Source organism: Mustelus asterias, chromosome 1 (assembly GCF_964213995.1).
Source record: "Mustelus asterias chromosome 1, sMusAst1.hap1.1, whole genome shotgun sequence".
Taxonomy (NCBI): Eukaryota; Metazoa; Chordata; class Chondrichthyes; order Carcharhiniformes; family Triakidae; genus Mustelus; species Mustelus asterias.
This window is the reverse complement of record NC_135801.1, coordinates 52157257-52174812: the sequence shown is the minus strand read 5'-3', so window position 1 is coordinate 52174812 and position 17556 is coordinate 52157257. Positions and strand designations below refer to the sequence as shown.

General features: G+C 43.4%; 1 protein-coding gene across 1 annotated transcript in view; it reads right to left on the bottom strand.

Annotated features, from left to right (window-relative positions):
- Positions 1 to 2104: 2104 nt before the first annotated feature.
- The window catches only part of reeld1 (reeler domain containing 1), a 42216-nt gene continuing 26764 nt past the window's right edge, over positions 2105 to 17556 (bottom strand). Inside the window, exons 7-9 of the mRNA XM_078224915.1 lie at positions 14939 to 15260; positions 9353 to 9422; positions 2105 to 2764 (exon numbers count right to left, since the gene is read on the bottom strand). Coding sequence (XP_078081041.1) covers positions 2105 to 2764; positions 9353 to 9422; positions 14939 to 15260 — 1052 coding nt within the window. The remainder of the gene's footprint in view (positions 2765 to 9352; positions 9423 to 14938; positions 15261 to 17556) is intronic.

Below are 17556 nucleotides of genomic sequence, written 5' to 3'. Positions count from 1 at the left end.
TTGTTAAAACTCTTACTGAAAGATGAATAGACAGACTAGGGTTGAATGCTGCTTCTTAACACCATGCAGAATTTAATGTGTTGCTCCAACAGAACAAAGCTATTAAATAAAAATATCCAAAATAAAGCGAAGTGGGCATTTACCCATTTTAATCCATTTCCAAAGATTAGAAAGCTTCCTCAAGAGAATTGTTTACAAGAGAACGCACTATTACAAGAGGTTAACTGTTAGTACTTTAATTACAGAAAATAAGAATTTATTTGAAATCTATTTCACAAACCAAGGTGCTCTGAGTGCTCAGAATTACATTCCACGCTCATGATAATGCAAACCTTTGGAGGTAAGTATTTTCCACACTGTATGGAAAAATCACCACAAAATAGGTGGTGAATATGTAAATCAAATCAGATGTGAAATGATATCATTTTCTGTCTACTCATTGGGAAAAACTGCCTACAAACAATGTATTAAGAGGTGTAGATGTTTATGATTAAAAAACTGGGAAAATGTATGTTCCTTTAAATCACACTATCCCTTGACGAGACAGGAAACTAATCCTAATTTGGAGTTATACTAAAATTAGTGTGAACTCATGTTGTGTAACCAGATTTCAAAAGTGGAGGGATCTCACTACGTGATTTTCATGTGCTATTTAATGTCACGAGCTACTTTTACATCAATGCATATCCAACTGCTTCATATCAGCATAAAACTGACTGCAGTCTTGGTCATTTCTAATTTTTCCACTCACCATTAAAATTGTAAGCTGGACATTGCTAATTGAGGGCTAGGGCATGTTTAGTTGTAGCAGTTAATACAATTGTTCATTGATGAGTTCTCCTAAAATAGATTCCTGCTGTTTTCCATTGCTGTAATAAGAAATCAATTTGAATATTCCACAAGTCCAATGGATCAGTGTCTAGTACTGCACAGCAAAAAGGTTAACGTTTGAATTTGTGATACTTGGTACAGGTCAGTAGATATTGTCCAATGCTGAAGCTGACTCTTAAGAAGGGGTGTAAACAATTTTTAAAATCTATTTAGCAGGGGTTTAAAATTTTTTTTGAATAACTAGGGCAGGTCACAAACTCAAAACTACTTTAAAGTGTTGAAGAAAATCATTCAGTTCATGTTGATGGGTTGGCTGTCTCTTCCTTTCATTTATTGCGACTGAAAAGTACCAGAGTTTCATTGACACTGAGTAGGCAGCTTTGGTGGCACAGTGGTTAGCACTGCTGTCTCATAGTGCCAGAGACCTGGGTTCGATTCCCAGCTTGGGTCACTGTGCGGAGTCTGCATGTTCTCCTCATGTCTGCATGGGTTTCCTCCAGGTGCTCTGGTTTCCTCCCACAGTCTGAAAGACGTGCTGGTTAGGTGCACCGGCCATGTTAAATTCTCCCTCAATGTACCCGAACAGGTGCTGGAGTGTGGCAACTAGGGGATTTTCACAGCAACTTCATTGCAATGTTAATGTAAGCCTACTTGTGACACTAATAAATAATCTTGAAAAATAGAAAACCCAGTTTTCTGTTACCCCTAGTTTAAAGGTGACAACTCCCAACTCTAATTATATGGAGTGTGTCAGTCATTTGGTACCTAACACAAGAAGCAACATCTACTGACTTGTGCCAATTAACAACAATAAGGAGCAGGTCGCTAACTGCTCCATAATACAAACTACCGCCAACACAACTGGAATTATTATTACAGCAGCAGTAGGGAGACTGTCATCTTAAAACTGCACACCCATCTCTTCATCCAGCTACCCTTTCCCCTCCCAATCTCCATAAACCTCTGCTGTAATCTGGCTCCCTTTATACATATACCCTTTCAGCCAACAAGCAAAGGACTAATAGTGACATTGAGAAGTGATTACACTGAGATTTTCACCAGCCTTGCACATAGGGAAAATGTGGAATTGAAAAGTGGATATTTCCTGCGTGTTCACAATGTGTGTGTGGAAAGAAGATAAGCTGGGGACTGAACACACAAAGACTGCAACTGTCTCTCCTACATTCACGATGGTGTTATATAACAGAGTACGTTTTAATGTGGTTGTGATGTATAATAAATTTTTAAAAGCTTAATACATCTCAATACGCAATTACTTTCCAGGAGTGGTTGGAGTGATCACATTGTATTCAGCCTGAACAAGCACAAAGCTGTTTTCCCGTATCTTTCTGACATGCACCAGCTCACCGCTCTCTCCCACACTGATGATGCTGCTGTCTGGATCCCGAAAGGATACTTCTGTGTGTTTCCGGCAATGTTGGGAAAGAAGATGGCGTAACCCTACAGCTAGTGCCATGCCAAGAGCAGTAGAACAACCCAGCAGGATTCCTAACTGAGAAACAGCCAGCTCTGTTCCTTTAGTAGGATTACTGCCTCGACCTGAACCATTCTCGTTCTCTACAGCTTGTGTCGCGCCAAGAGACAGGTTTCTGACCACTTTACCCGGTTCAGCTCTGAAACCTGAGTTTTTTGCCAACTGCAGGAAGTTTGCTGAAGCACTGTGTGATGTGAGCTGATTTTCAGACAGCGTTGGATTTATATCCTCTTGTTTTGGAACTAGTCCAGAGCTCAGAATGACATTCCCTCCTGGGGTCTTGGTATCTTGTATTTCCATGGGTGTCCAGTCCATTACCTCACGTGAAGTGATGTCCACAAGCCAGAAGGTAGAATATTCTTGCCCAGTATTCATTGGCAAAGAAATAACTCCTGAAGATCCTGAATCAGCCATTGTAGAAGTGATCCAGGTGTTGATCTTAAAATACAATCATGAAAGGAGTTAAACATCACAGCAATGAATTTGATTGTTTGTTGTTACATGATGCTTATTACCAGATAAGCTTAAAGAGATTTCATCACAATCATTAATCATTCAGACACTGCAGACATACTGTATAACTTTATATTTCCTTTGCCGACTATTGCCACTTACAGAGTACATGTGAATTTCACCCGTCCCCATCTTGAGGCCTTGTGAAATCCAGACAGCCCCCCTCCCCTCCTCTCCCCTCCCCACTACCCTCCTCCCATGAGACCATAGAATGCCCCCACACTACCCTTTGCCACATCCATAGGCTGCAGAGGCCTCCCCTGACTGAGTGTATCTTCTGCAGCTCAGTATAATGTCAGAAACCCCTGGACCAATGTGCCTGACATTACAACCATGCCTTATACACAACAAGCTGGGCATGATTGACACACAAATATTCTGGCCGGGAGGTTTGCTAGTGTCACACGGGAGGTTTTAAACTAGTTTGGCAGGGGGGTGGGACCCAAAGCAAAGGTGAATTAGCTGAAGGGGAACACGATAGTAGGGCCAGTAAGACTCAGAGAAATAGCAGGCAGGGTGGGATTGCTAATCAGAGAGGGTCTGGTGGACTGAAGTGCATTTGTTTCAATGCGAGAAGTGTAACAGGTAAGGCAGGTGAACTTAGAGCTTGGATTAGTACTAGAAACTATGATGTTGCTGCCATTACAGAGACTTGGTTAAGGGAAGGACAGGATTGGCAGCTTAACGTTCCAGGATATGGATGTTTCAGGCGTGATAGAGGGGGATGTAAAAGGGGTGGGGGAGTTGCACCACTGGTTAAGGAGAATATCACAGCTGTACTCCAGGAGGACACCTCGGAGGGCTCATACAGCGAGGCAATATGGGTAGAGCTCAGGAATAGGAAAAGTGTAGTCACAATGTTGGGGATTTACTATAGGCCACCCAACTGCAGCGGCAGATTTTGGCAAGGTGGAAAAGTAACAGGGTTGTTGTGGTGGGAGATTTTAATTTCCCCTATATTGACTGGGACTCACTTAGTGAGAGGGGCGTGGATGGGGCAGAGTTTGTAAGGAGCATCCAGGAGGGCTTTTTGAAACAGTGTGTAGATAGTCCAACTAGGGAAGGGGCCATACTGGACCTGGTATTGGGGAATGAGCCCAGCCAGGTGGTCGATGTTTCAGTAGGGGAGCAGTTTGGGAACAGTGACCACAATTCAGTAAGCTTTAAAGGTACTGATGGATAAAGATAAGTGTAGTCCTCAAGTTAAGGTGCTAAATTGGGGGAAGGCTAATTACAACAATATTAGGCAGGAACACATCTACAAAGATAAAATCTACAACAATCTACAAAGATTGGAGGTGTAGTGGACAGTGAGGAAGGTTTTCAAAGCTTGCAGAGGGATTTGGACCAGCTAGAAAATGGGCTGAAAAATGGCAGATGGAGTTTAATGCAGACAAGTGTGAGGTATTGCATCTTGGAAGGACAAACCAAGGTAGAACATACAAGGTAAATGGTAGGACACTGAAGAGTGCAGTAGAACAGAGGGATGTGGGAATACAGATACGTAATTCCCTAAAAGTGGCGTCACAGGTAGATAGGGTCGTAAAGGGTGCTTTTGGTACATTGGCCTTCATAAATCAAAGTATTGAGTATAGGAGTTGGAATGTTATGGTGAGGTTGTATAAGACATTGGTGAGGCCAAATTTAAAGTATTGTGTGCAGTTTTGGTCACCTAATTACAGGAAGGATATTAATAAGATTGAAAGAGTGCAGAGAAGGTTTACAAGGATGTTGCCGGGACTTGAGAAACTGAGTTACAGAGAAAGGTTGAATAGGTTAGGACTTTATTCCCTGGAGCGTGGAAGAATAAGGGGAGATAGAGGTGTATAAAATTATGATGGGTATAGACAGAGTGAATGCAAGCAGGCTTTTTCCACTGAGGCTAGGGGAGAAAATAACTAGAGGACATGGGTTAAGGGTGAGGGGGGAAAGTTTAAAGGGAAGAGAGTGGTGGGAGTTTGGAATGAGCTGCCAGATGAGGTGGTGAATGCGGGCTCACTTTTAACATTTAAGAAAAACTTGGACAGGTACATGGATGAGAGGGGTGCGGAGGGATATGGTCCAGGTGCAGGTCAGTGGGACTAGGCACAAAAATAGTTTGGCACAGGCAAGAAGGGCCATAAGGCCTGTTTCTGTGCTGTAATGTTCTATGGTTCTATGGTTCTAACTGAAGAATGTAGATTGAGGGCAGATGTTTGAGGGCAAATCAACATCTGGCATGTGGGAGGCTTTCAAGTGAAAGTTGATAGGGATTCAGGACCGACACATTTCTGTAAGAATGAAGGATAAGTATGGCAAGTTTTGGGAACCTTGGATAACGAGAGATATTTTGAGCCTAGTCAAAGTGAAAAAGGAAGCATTTGTCAAAGCTAGGAGGCTGGTAACACACGAAGCAAGTGTGGAATACAAGGAAAGTAGAAAGAAACTGAAGCAAGGAGTAAGAAGAGCTAAAAGGGGTCATGAAAAAGCATTGGCCAGCAGGATTAAGGAAATTCCCAAGGCTTTTTACACATATATAAAGAGCAAGGGGGTAGCCAGGGAGAGGGTTGGCCCACTCAAGGACAAGGGAGGGAATCTATGTGTGGAGCCAGAGGAAATGGGCGAGGTATTAAATGAGTACTTTGCGTCAGTATTCACCAAAGAGAAGGACTTGGTGGATGATGAGTCTGGGAAAGGGTGTGTAGATAGTTTGAGTCATGTTGAGATCAAAAAGGAGGTATTGGGGTTCTTGAGAAACATCAGGGTAGACAAGTCTCCAGGGCCTGATGGGATATACCCCAGAATACTGAGAGAGGCAAGGGAGGAAATTGCTAGGGCCTTGAGAGAAATCTTTGTATCCTCACTGGCTACAGGGGAGGTCCCAGAGGATTGGAGAATAGCCAATGTTGTTCCTTTGTTTAAGAAGAATAATCCAGGTAATTACAGGCCGGTGAGCCTTACATCAGTGGTAGGAAAATTATTGGAGAGGATTCTTCGAGACAGGATTTATTCCCACTTGGAAATAAGTGGACGTATTAGTGAGAGGCAACATGGTTTTGTGAAGGGGAGGTCGTGTCTCACGAACTTGATCGGGTTTTTCAAGGAAGTGACGAAGATGATTGATCAGGGTAGGGCAGTGGATGTTGTCTACATGGACTTCAGTAAGGCCTTTGACAAGATCCCTCATGGCAGACTGGTGCAGAAGGTGAAGTCGCATGGGATCAGAGGTGAGCTGGCAAGGTGGATACAAAACTGGCTCGGTCAAAGAAGACAGAGGGTAGCAGTGGAAGGGGGCGTTTCTGAATGGAGGGATGTGACAAGTGGTGTTCCTCATGGATCAGTGATGGGACCTTTGCTGTTTGTAATATATATAAATGATATGGAGGAAAATATAACTGGTTTGATTAGTAAGTTTGCGGATGACACAAAGGTTGGTGGATCTGTGGCTAGCGATGAGGACCATCAGAGGATACAACAGGATATAGATCGGTTGGAGACTTGGGTGCAGAGATGGCAGATGGAATTTAATCTGGACAAATGTGTGGTGATACATTTTGGAAGATCTAATACAGATAGGAAATATACAGTAAATGGCAGAACCCTTAGGAGTATTGATAGGCAAAGGGATCTGGGTGTACAGGGTACACAGGTCACTGAAAGTGGCAATGCAGGTGGAGAAGGTAGTCAAGAAGGCATACGGCATGCTTGCCTTCATCGGCCGGGGTATTGAGTTTAAAAATTGGCAAGTCATGTTGACGCTTTATAGAACCTTAGTGAGGCCGCACTTGGAATATAGTGTTCAATTCTGGTTGCCACACTACCAGAAGGATGTGGAGGCTTTGGAGAGGGTACAGAAAAGATTTACCAGGATGTTGCCTGGTATGGATGGCATTAGCTATGAGAGGTTGGAGAAACTTGATTTGTTCTCACTGGAGCGACGGAGGTTGAGGGAAGACCTGATAGAAGTCTACAAGATTATGAGAAGCATGGACAGAGTGGATAGTCAGAAGCTTTTTCCCAGGGTGGAAGAGTCAATTACTAGGGGGCAAAGGTTTAAGGTGCGAGGGGCAAGGTTTAAAAGAGATGTACGAGGCAGATTTTTTACACAGAGAGTGGTGGGTGCCTGGAACACGTTGCCGGGGGAGGTAGTGGAAGCGGATACGGTAGTGACTTTTAAGGGGCGTCTTGACATGAATGAGATGGGAATAAGGGATATGGTCCCCGGAAGCGTAGGGGGTTTTATTTAGGTCAGGCAGCATGGTCGGTGCAGGCTTGGAGGGCCGAAGGGCCTGTTCCTGTGCTGTAATTTTCTTTGTTCTTTGACACTGGACTGACAGCCAGCCCCCTCCCCCTCCCCCTCCCCCTCCCCCTGGGTCAAGGACAGTCTCTGCATGGTCAGGAATGTAAACTGAAGTTTTTTCGTTCTGCCATCCTCCCATTCTGGCCCCAACTGTCTTCTGTCCCTCTATAAGAGTCCCTTCTCTATTCCCCTATTCTAGCTCAGAGGACACTTACTCCTCCCTCCACCCAGTGATGTGACTGTGTGCAACCATCACCACTCTTCCCCTCCCCCTCCTTCACTTGCTTCTGCCCATCTTTCCTTCCCCCCAGTCCAGCCCTTGCCCTGGAGCCGAGGAGAAGTTGCCGCTGGTCTGGTTGGTGGAGACTTCGTAAGAAGTTTAACAACACCAGGTTAAAGTACAACAGGTTTATTTGGTAGCAAAAGCCACAAGCTTTCGGAGCCTTAAGCCCCTTCTTCAGGTGAGTGGGAATTCTGTTCACAAACAGGGCATATAAAGACACAGACTCAATTTACAGAATAATAGTTGGAATGCAAATACTTACAGCTAATCAAGTCTTTAAGGTACAAACAATGTGAGTGGAGAGAGCATTAAGACAGGCTAAAGAGATGTGTATTGTCTCCAGACAGGACAGCCAGTGAGACTCTGCAGGTCCAGGCAAGCTGTGGGGGTTACAGATAGTGTGACATGAACCCAATAGCCCGGTTGAGGCCGTCCTCATGTGTGCGGAACTTGGCTATCAGTTTCTGCTCAGCGACTCTGCACTGTCGTGTGTCGTGAAGGCCGCCTTGGAGAACGCTTACCCGAATATCATAGGCTGAATGCCCGTGACCGCTGAAGTGCTCCCCAACAGGAAGGGAACAGTCTTGGAAGGCTCCGAAAGCTAGTGGTTTTTGCTACCAAATAAACCTGTTGGACTTTAACCTGGTGTTGTTAAACTTCTTACTGTGTTTACCCCAGTCCAACATCGGCATCTCCACATGGTGGAGATTTGCCTGTGAAACCCTCAGCGAAGCCTGGCCCTGATTCTGAGCTGCTGTGAGTGCTGAGCAATGCAAGGTTGGCGAATGAACCTCAAAGTCACGAGCGAAGTGCAGGTGGCCAGGTGCACGTCACTTATATCTGATTATAAAACGCGCCAGTCTAACTGGACGCTGATAAGGTCTATTGATCCAGTTGCGGGGGGGGCGGAATGATTCTGGTGAGCAGCCATTACCGTGAATTTCATGATATTGAAATATATTGAAATGATGATCCGCAGTGGGAAACGCATGCCGCCATTGCGGTCAAGAGCGGATTATCGAAACCTATTTACTCGCCAACAGAAAACTGATGTTTTGCTCTTGTGATATTTTCCACTCCTGTCTGTCATGATGGCCGTCACGGGAGGGAGTGAAAAATCCGGCCATAAACTCTGTTTCTCTCTGCACAGAATAGTATTTGTTGTGAATACGTCAACTGCCCATGCAGCAAGCTGGAAGAAAATAGCCAAATTCTGATTTAGGAGATTTAACACCTTGATTTGAATCTGCCTTGTTCCCCAGTCAACTTCCTTCAAATATTTGGCCCCCTGACAGCTTACTTCACCTCCCAAGGATCCTGCAGCTTGGCCCGGGTGTGGGGCCAGAGTAACAATGACACTGTGACTGCCCTCCCGTGCCTCCCAAATCCTGAAAGCAGGGACATACAACCTCTTCATCCTGCTGTACCTCATCACACTCAGTGCAGCTACCAGCTCACTCCCTAATCAAATCCAACTCACAACATTCACCATGAGATTCAGCAGTGCCATACATTCTGCTCCAGTCGAAACCATGTTTAGTTCACGTCAAGGCTATGATGTCATCTGATGAATTCAGGTAGAATTTGAAATTTGTTCAAGCTTTTCCCTTTCTTCTGTATCCTTCGATCAATTTAATGTCCTGTTAATGCTTCCAGTTATTGTAAATACTAATACAAACAACAACAATGAATCAAAAGCAACACCTCCAGTTGATATTCCTGTTTGCCAATGTGGATTTCTATTTGGCCCCATGGTACACTGACTCATATCATTTACCATGTTCAAGATTCATAATGTTTAATGAATCAATCCAGCACTCCAGAGTTTAGCCCATTCAGACAATAATCTACAAAATATAAGAATGTGAAAATGAAGTGAGTACGTCACCAATTTTTTCACCAATTACTTTCACCAATTTTTCCCCAGTGTGAAAATGAAGTGAGTACTTACTTGTACAATATCACTGCAGCTTGTGCAAGGTCGAAAAGCTGGCTGGAAATCACTATTCAGAATGTCTTCACTGGAATGTAAAATTGTAAGATAATTATTACTTTTGTTATAGTAAATTTAATTAAATATCCTTCCTCAGGTAATTTCTTCAACTGGTTTAAAGTGATTTCTTCAATTAACTGAAATGGTCCACAAAGCTGTATTTGAAATTTAAGAGTCTACTTACTTGCCTTATAAGTAGTTAAGTCCTCACTAAAAGCTGTTGTTACGTTTGATGAAGTGTAATTTTAACTGAAATTACTTTAGGTAAATCACATTTCCTATTACAACCAATGCCAAAGCTTTAGTTATAGCCTTTGTTATCAGAAAAAAAATCAAACATGTCACACCCATGCAGTTAGGGAAAATGGACATTTTCAAAAACAAAATGGAAAATGGACAATTTGCTTTAAAACAAGGTGGAGTTAAAAGGTCAGCTGACCTCCCTTCTTATCATAGAATCCCTACAGTACAGAAAGAGGCCATTCAGCCCATCGAGTCTGCATCGACCACAATCCCACCCAGGCCCTACCCCCATATCCCGACATATTTTACCCACTAATCCCTCTGACCTATGCATCTCAGGACACTAAGGGGCAATTTTTAGCATGGCCAATCAACCTAACCCGCACATCTTTGGACTGTGGGAGGAAACCGGAGCACCCGGAGGAAACCCACGCAGACATGAGGAGAATGTGCAAACTCCACACAGACAGTGACCCAAGCTAGGAATCGAACCCAAGTCCCTGGAGCTGTGAAGCAGCAGTGCTAACCACTGTGCTACCATGCCGCCCCAATATCCTTCCAATATACTTGGAACTGCAAGGCTGGAAGTTAGCTTGCTTGTCTGGACAGGGCATTAAAAAGCAAACCGACTTTTGGCCCATTGAGAAGATATTAAAATGCATGTAGATAATGGCTGCTATTATCCAAATACCTGCAGAAACTAATGCATGATGGCCCTGCAAATGTTTTGGAATTCCACAGAACGGTGCTAAAGAGAAACCCGTTTTATCACAAAGAGATGTGAATTGCCAAAACTCAAATACTATTGCGTGTCAATGCTTAAGTCATCAGGGATCAGTTGTGTGAACAATAGAAAATTAGATACTGGGTCACCTGACTGAAACCAGGTTGTGATAAGGAACATTTATTAACATGCATTTTGAGAGTCAGTCTGGGAGACCTAGAGGAAGTGATGCAGGAATGATGCTGTCTAGAATCCATTAACAGGTAGAGAGGTTAGGCTAGCTTTTTACTCACCAGGTTAAAGAAGCAAGCCAGATCTTCACTACTGGTTTTGTGAAGGGGAGGTCGTGTCTCACTAACTTGATCAAGTTTTTCGAGGGAGTGATAAAGATAATTGATGAGAGTAGGGCAGTGGATGTTGTCTACAAGGACTTCAGTAAAGCCTTTGACAAGGTCCCTCATGGCAGACTGGTGCAGAAGGTGAAGTCGCATGGGATCAGAGGTGAGCTGGCAAGGTGGATACAGAACTGGCTCGGTCATAGAACACAGTAAGAAGTCTCACAACACCAGGTTAAAGTCCAACAGGTTTATTTGGTAGCACAAGCCACTAGCTTTTGGAGCTTTCGGTAACTTACCTGATGAAGGGGCAGCGCTCCGAAAGCTAGTGGCTTGTGCTACCAAATAAACCTGTTGGACTTTAACCTGGTGTTGTGAAACTTCTTACTGTGTTTACCCCAGTCCAATGCCAGCATCTCCACGTCTCGGTCACAGAAGACAGAGGGTAGCAGTGGAAGGGTGGACTGAATGGAGGACTGTGACAAGTGGCGTTCCTCACGGATCAATGATGGGACCTTTGCTGTTTGTAAGATATATATAAATGATATGGAGGAAAATATAACTGGTTTGATTAGTAAGTTTGCGGACGACACAAAGGTTGGTGGATCTGTGGATAGCGATGAGGACCATCAGAGGATACAATAGAAACGTAAGTTCACACTCACTGCAATTTGATACATAAAGTATGCTATCACAGAGTACTAATGACAGGTAGATGAGGCAGGATCTGATGGAAAGATAATGTTCAAAACCAGGTGAAATATAAGTTCTCATAGACAATGTTCTACTTACAGTACGGACAGCTCCATGGCTCTGTGCAAAAAGTATCCACATGTACCAGCGAGCTAGCATAGGAAAAACTATACTCTCAAGTTTTTAGAGGTAATTAACAGTGTTGTCCGTGCAGAAGTTATATCAGAGATTCACCTGATTTCCTACCATACACTTATTATTGATGTGAACACAGATATTTCCATTAGCAAGGTTTTTATCATTTACTTTAAGTTTGGAGATGCAGCATCTGTAGTGCATAGGCAGTGTTATTGGAATTATTAACTTGTCTTCTTGTAACATTTGAGTTATTATAGCTGTTATGGAAGATTTTACGTTCTGAATAAGCTGGACATGATGAATGTGGTGATGTTCACTTCAGATAGCACTTGTATCTGAAGCGACGGAAATCTTTGTCGCTTCTTTGGACACGGGTGAGGTCCCTGAGGATTGGAGGATAGCGAATGTGGTCCCGTTGTTTAAGAAGGGTAGCAGGGATAACCCAGGAAATTATAGGCCGGTGAGCTTGACGTCCGTGGTAGGGAAGTTGTTGGAGAGGTTTCTTAGAGACAGGATGTATGTGCATTTAGAACGGAACAATCTCATTAGTGACAGACAGCATGGTTTTGTAAGAGGGAGGTCGTGCCTTACAAATTTGGTGGAGTTTTTTGAGGAAGTGACAAAAACGGTTGATGAAGGAAGGGCCCTGGATGTCGTCTATATGGATTTCAGTAAGGCATTTGACAAAGTCCCACATGGCAGGTTGGTTAAGAAGGTTAAGGCTCATAGGATACAAGGAGAAGTGGCTAGATGGGTGGAGAACTGGCTTGGCCATAGGAGACAGAGGGTAGTGGTCGAAGGGTCTTTTTCCGGCTGGAGGTCTGTGACCAGTGGTGTTCCGCAGGGCTCTGTACTGGGACCTCTGCTATTTGTGATATATATAAATGATTTGGAAGAAGGTGTAACTGGTGTAATCAGCAAGTTTGCGGATGACACGAAGATGGCTGGACTTGCGGATAGCGAAGAGCATTGTCGGGCAATACAGCAGGATATAGATAGGCTGGAAAATTGGGCGGAGAGGTGGCAGATGGAGTTTAATCCGGATAAATGCGAAGTGATGCATTTTGGAAGAAATAATGTAGGGAGGAGTTATACAATAAATGGCAGAGTCATCAGGAGTATAGAAACACAGAGGGACCTAGGTGTGCAAGTCCACAAATCCTTGAAGGTGGCAACACAGGTGGAGAAGGTGGCGAAGAAGGCATATGGTATGCTTGCCTTTATAGGATGGGGTATAGAGTATAAAAGCTGGAGTCTGATGATGCAGCTGTATAGAACGCTGGTTAGGCCACATTTGGAGTACTGCGTCCAGTTCTGGTCGCCGCACTACCAGAAGGACGTGGAGGCGTTAGAGAGAGTGCAGAGAAGGTTTACCAGGATGTTGCCTGGTGTGGAGGGTCTTCGCTATGAGGAGAGATTGGGTAAACTGGGGTTGTTCTCCCTGGAAAGACGGAGAATGAGGGGAGATCTAATAGAGGTATACAAGATTATGAAGGGTATAGATAGGGTGAACAGTGGGAAGCTTTTTCCCAGGTCGGAGGTGACGATCACGAGGGGTCACGGGCTCAAGGTGAGAGGGGCGAAGTATAACTCAGATATCAGAGGGACGTTTTTTACACAGAGGGTGGTGGGGGTCTGGAATGCGCTGCCAAGTAGGGTGGTGGAGGCAGGCACGCTGACATTGTTTAAGACTTACCTGGATAGTCACATGAGCAGCCTGGGAATGGAGGATACAAACGATTGGTCTAGTTGGACCAAGGAGCGGCACAGGCTTGGAGGGCCGAAGGGTCTGTTTCCTGTGCTGTACTGTTCTTTGTTCTTTGTTGTTCTTTGTGTCATGCCAGAGAAAAGCAATAGTGTTGCCAAACAACTCAAACTATACTTCACATTTAGTATAACAACACTGAGAAAATCTGGAGTTGGTCAATGCTGTGACCAAGGAAATAGCGACACTTCAGAACATTCACAGATCTTCACTTCAAAGAGGACAGTTTGAGGAAATGGTAGATGTCACAGACAATGTGGAGACATCATTTAAACCTATCTCTGAGAAACAGTCTCTTGGAGCAACTGGGTGAAAAATCTAATTCCACCAAACACAAGAGATGAACGATTAGGTGGTGAATCAATTCTATGTTTCATACAACGATACAACATGGTCATTAGATCGAAGGTTTTCAGAAAAGGAACTAAACGAATGGGCAGTTTATGAGTTTGCCTCACTTTCATCACAGCAAATCAGTTATGAATTTGGCACTTAAACCATTCGCAGGCTGGTTAACAAGTTTAGAACAATTCTGGACCTTAGTTGACTAGGTCAAGTAAAGTCATCCACCCAAAATACCAGAGCGGAGAAGGAGCTCATTGTGAACCAGTACATTGTTGCAAAGAAACATTAGGCAAAGTGGATGACAAATTTCCTGGGGCAGGGGGGGAAATGTTTCTGGAGTTGGGGGCGTTGGATACGATACCATCTTGGGAAGGGTTGCTCCTGATGGGCACAGATCTCCCCCAAAGGAAAATCTGTCCTCTGGCAGTCTGCGCCGTGAAAGTTGCCAGGATGCTCACTTTGCCTCTGCCTTCCCCTGCTACACAATAGACCCAAGGACCAGTGAGGGGCTGGGATGGAGGAGGTGCTGCCAGACATATTGCCTGCCCACTGTAAGATGACAGATAGGACAGGGGTGGGGGAAAAGTGACAGGAACCCCTCCAAATATGCCAGTGAGGGACTGTAAAATTTAACCCCATGTTTTCATGCTTTATGAGCTCGGGAAGAAATAGGTAGAGAGGAGGGAAATATTGGAGAGAGCGAAACATATTTTATGTTAATAGGACTTGCATTTCTGAGTACGGTCATATATCATTGATAAATTTTATATGTACATCCAGCACAGCAACAGTTTGGATGTCCCTACACTAGGTCAGCCATGATCATAATGAATGACTAAGCAGGCTCAAAGGGCCGAATGGCCTCCACCAGCTCCTATTTTCTATGTTTCTGTTGAAAAGCCAGTTTGTAATAGGATTGTTTTAATCAGGCAGCTGAAATACTACAGAGTCAACTTTCTACAGTACATTCTAGATAGCATAATATAATACTGCACAAGGTGATGGCAGTGGTTTGAACTTACTTAATACAGCACAGGTAGGAGAGCCATTGTTTATCATCACATGGTGGTGAATCCTATTATGAAACCTGAAGTTCTGGTGATGTGCTGTTGTAACAAACAATTGTGGAGTATCAAATGCTCCAGAGTGAAATTGCACCCATGAAACCTGTACAACCCTACATATATTTCAAAACAGTTACCAGATCATTCTGTTCATTTATATGGAAGGGTTCTCTCTCACATTTTTGGTAAAGATATTTTCACATTTTGGAAAGAATATTAAGCCAGGACTAAATCTACCTTTCTGTGTTGCCAAACTCTCTGGTATCCAGCAGAAAGCTGCTCTGCGTTGTCTGGAAATCAGTCAACGGGTTTCTGTTAATGGAATTCAGGGATGGCTGTAAATGTGCAGCATTCTCATCCAAACTGGACTGCTGGGTCGCAGGGTTGTGATTTCGAGAATATGCAAGCTGGTCGGGGAAATAGCCTTCCACATTAGCAGCGTGTGGTCTGAAGTACTGTTCTGTGATGAAGAGTGGAGGTTGTGAAAGCTCCTGTTTTGTCTGGGTGATTGTTTGAGGGTTGATGTATTCTGCTAACTCCAGAGATGATAATGTGGATACTGTATTGACAAGATTGAAATAGCAATTTCATTAACACTCATCGGTCAAAGTCACATAGATCAAAGTCCAAATTATTAGATAGAGCACATGGAAGGCAAGAATATATTTATGCCAGATGTATTGGTATTAATATTATGCTGTTAAACAAAAACAAATAATTGAATTATTTAGTGAAGGATTATGTTTGAGTACATGATGAATTGTTAAATCTTTGTTTTTAAATATAATTTAAGTGCATTTTTGCATCACAGATACAATGGTCCCAACACAGGAGAGTAAGACGATGATTTTTCATTATAGTCATTAGTCAGAAAAATCCTCTGCTGGTATTGGGAAGGAATGGAACATATGATTGTGTTTTGTGAACCACACAAATTCATTCCATAGTGCTTACTGAAAACATACTTGCTGCATGTTACATCTAAGTATCTACAAAATGGAAGAATTTTGGCATTGTTTTTGCCTCGTACTTCAATGTTCAAATGCAGCTTCTACTTTATAACTGTTTAGGATGCACCATCCCACAACTTTCTTCCTTCACACCTGTCCTGAAGGCAGTGATTTATGGTGAGGTGTAGCTTTATAATACCTCGCTGGGTAGTTTTTGCTTTTGAGAAGCTAGACATTAAGCAGCTTGCTATTTGACTGCAGGAGCTATTGTACTAATGACCAATTCTGCACTCACCTAAAATCCATTTCTCAGCAAAGGACCACAGAGTGTTGATGACAAGTGTAAAATTCAGGACATGGAGCCCTGGTTCAGGTCAGCTGATTAAGCACAGGATACATATAAAAGCTTGGATATTCCTGTTGTGTGAGGGAGGCTCTGGTATATATTTAAAAGGATTGCAAGGCTGCTTGAAGAGCAGATCACATGATTTGATGGTGATGTCATTAGCATCTTGCGGTGGTAAGACAGGATTTTGTTTCATCGAAAGCTTTGACAAAAGATCCTCGGGTAGAAAAAATTGTGGATCCTCACAGGCTGGGGAGAATCAATAACTGGATTAAAGGTCCAAGTCCTAGTGAAGGAAAACTCCAGTAAAAGAAAGCTCTCTTTGTGGTTTTAAAGGAGGGTTTTTTCCGATCAGAGAAGGGTGAAATTCCAGGCAGTATCTGGCATATTTGAAAAGAGTGGATGCTTTGCTGTATGGCTGGGGCCATTTGAAAAAATATACATTAAGTCAACGGTCTCCAGATTAAAAAATGGGAGTACTGGAAAAACAATAAAAATATATATACTGAGCAGTCTCGAGTCACTGGTACCTGCAAGAGAAATGGCGGATCAATGGGCCCTTCCAATGAAGAAATGAGTCATGGAGTTCCTATGTAGAAAGCTTTCAGTGGTTTATACAAGCAAATAAAATTGCAAACGAGTTGCTCGTAAGTTTTTCTAAGTACAATAGGAACTAAAACCTATAGTTTGCTCATGAATTTTGTTCATCCAACAAAGCCAGAAACTAAAACTTAGGATGACTTGACCAAATCCTTGCTGGGCGTTACTCTCCAAAACCACTGATCATCATGGAACGGCTCAGGTTCCACTGAAGGAATCATGTGGAAGGCAAAAGCATTGCTTAGTTTGTGACAATCTTAAAATGGCTGGCAAAACATTGTGAGTTTGGTGAGTCATTGGAAGATATTCTTCAAGATCGTCTAGTTTGTGGTCTCCAAAATGAGGCTATCCAAGGAAGATTGTTTAATGAACATGGCTTTTGACTGTAAAGACAGCAGTAGAAATCGCAGTGTCAAGAGAACTGGTGAGAAAGAGGCTTCACAATTTGGTGCAGGAACAAAGATCCACAAGTTGGGAACTGCCCACAAGAAGTCAAAACAGCAGCAAGCATGTCACAGATGTGCCAAAATAGGCCATTCAGCGAGTGAATGCTGGAGGAAGGATAGTCAATGAAAGAATTGTAGCAAAATAGGTCACATTGCAACAGCTTTTTGGGCTAGACTAGCTTAGCCTGAGAAGAATATTCAGGAGAAGAATATTCAGAAGAAGAATCTGGGTATCTTCAAGAAGAAGAACAAGCTGCATCCTACAAAAAGAATTTACAACATAGGATCCCTACAGTGCAGAAGAGGCCATTCAGCCCATCAAGTCTGCATCAACCCGCTGAAAGAGCACCCTTCCTAGTCCAATCCCCTGCCTTACCTCGCAACTCCATGCATTGATCCTGGCCAATCCATCTAACCACCACCCAGAGGAAACCCACACAGACTCAGGGAAAGTGTGCAAACTCCACACAGACAGACACTCAAGGCTGGAATTGAACCTGAGTCCCTGGCGCT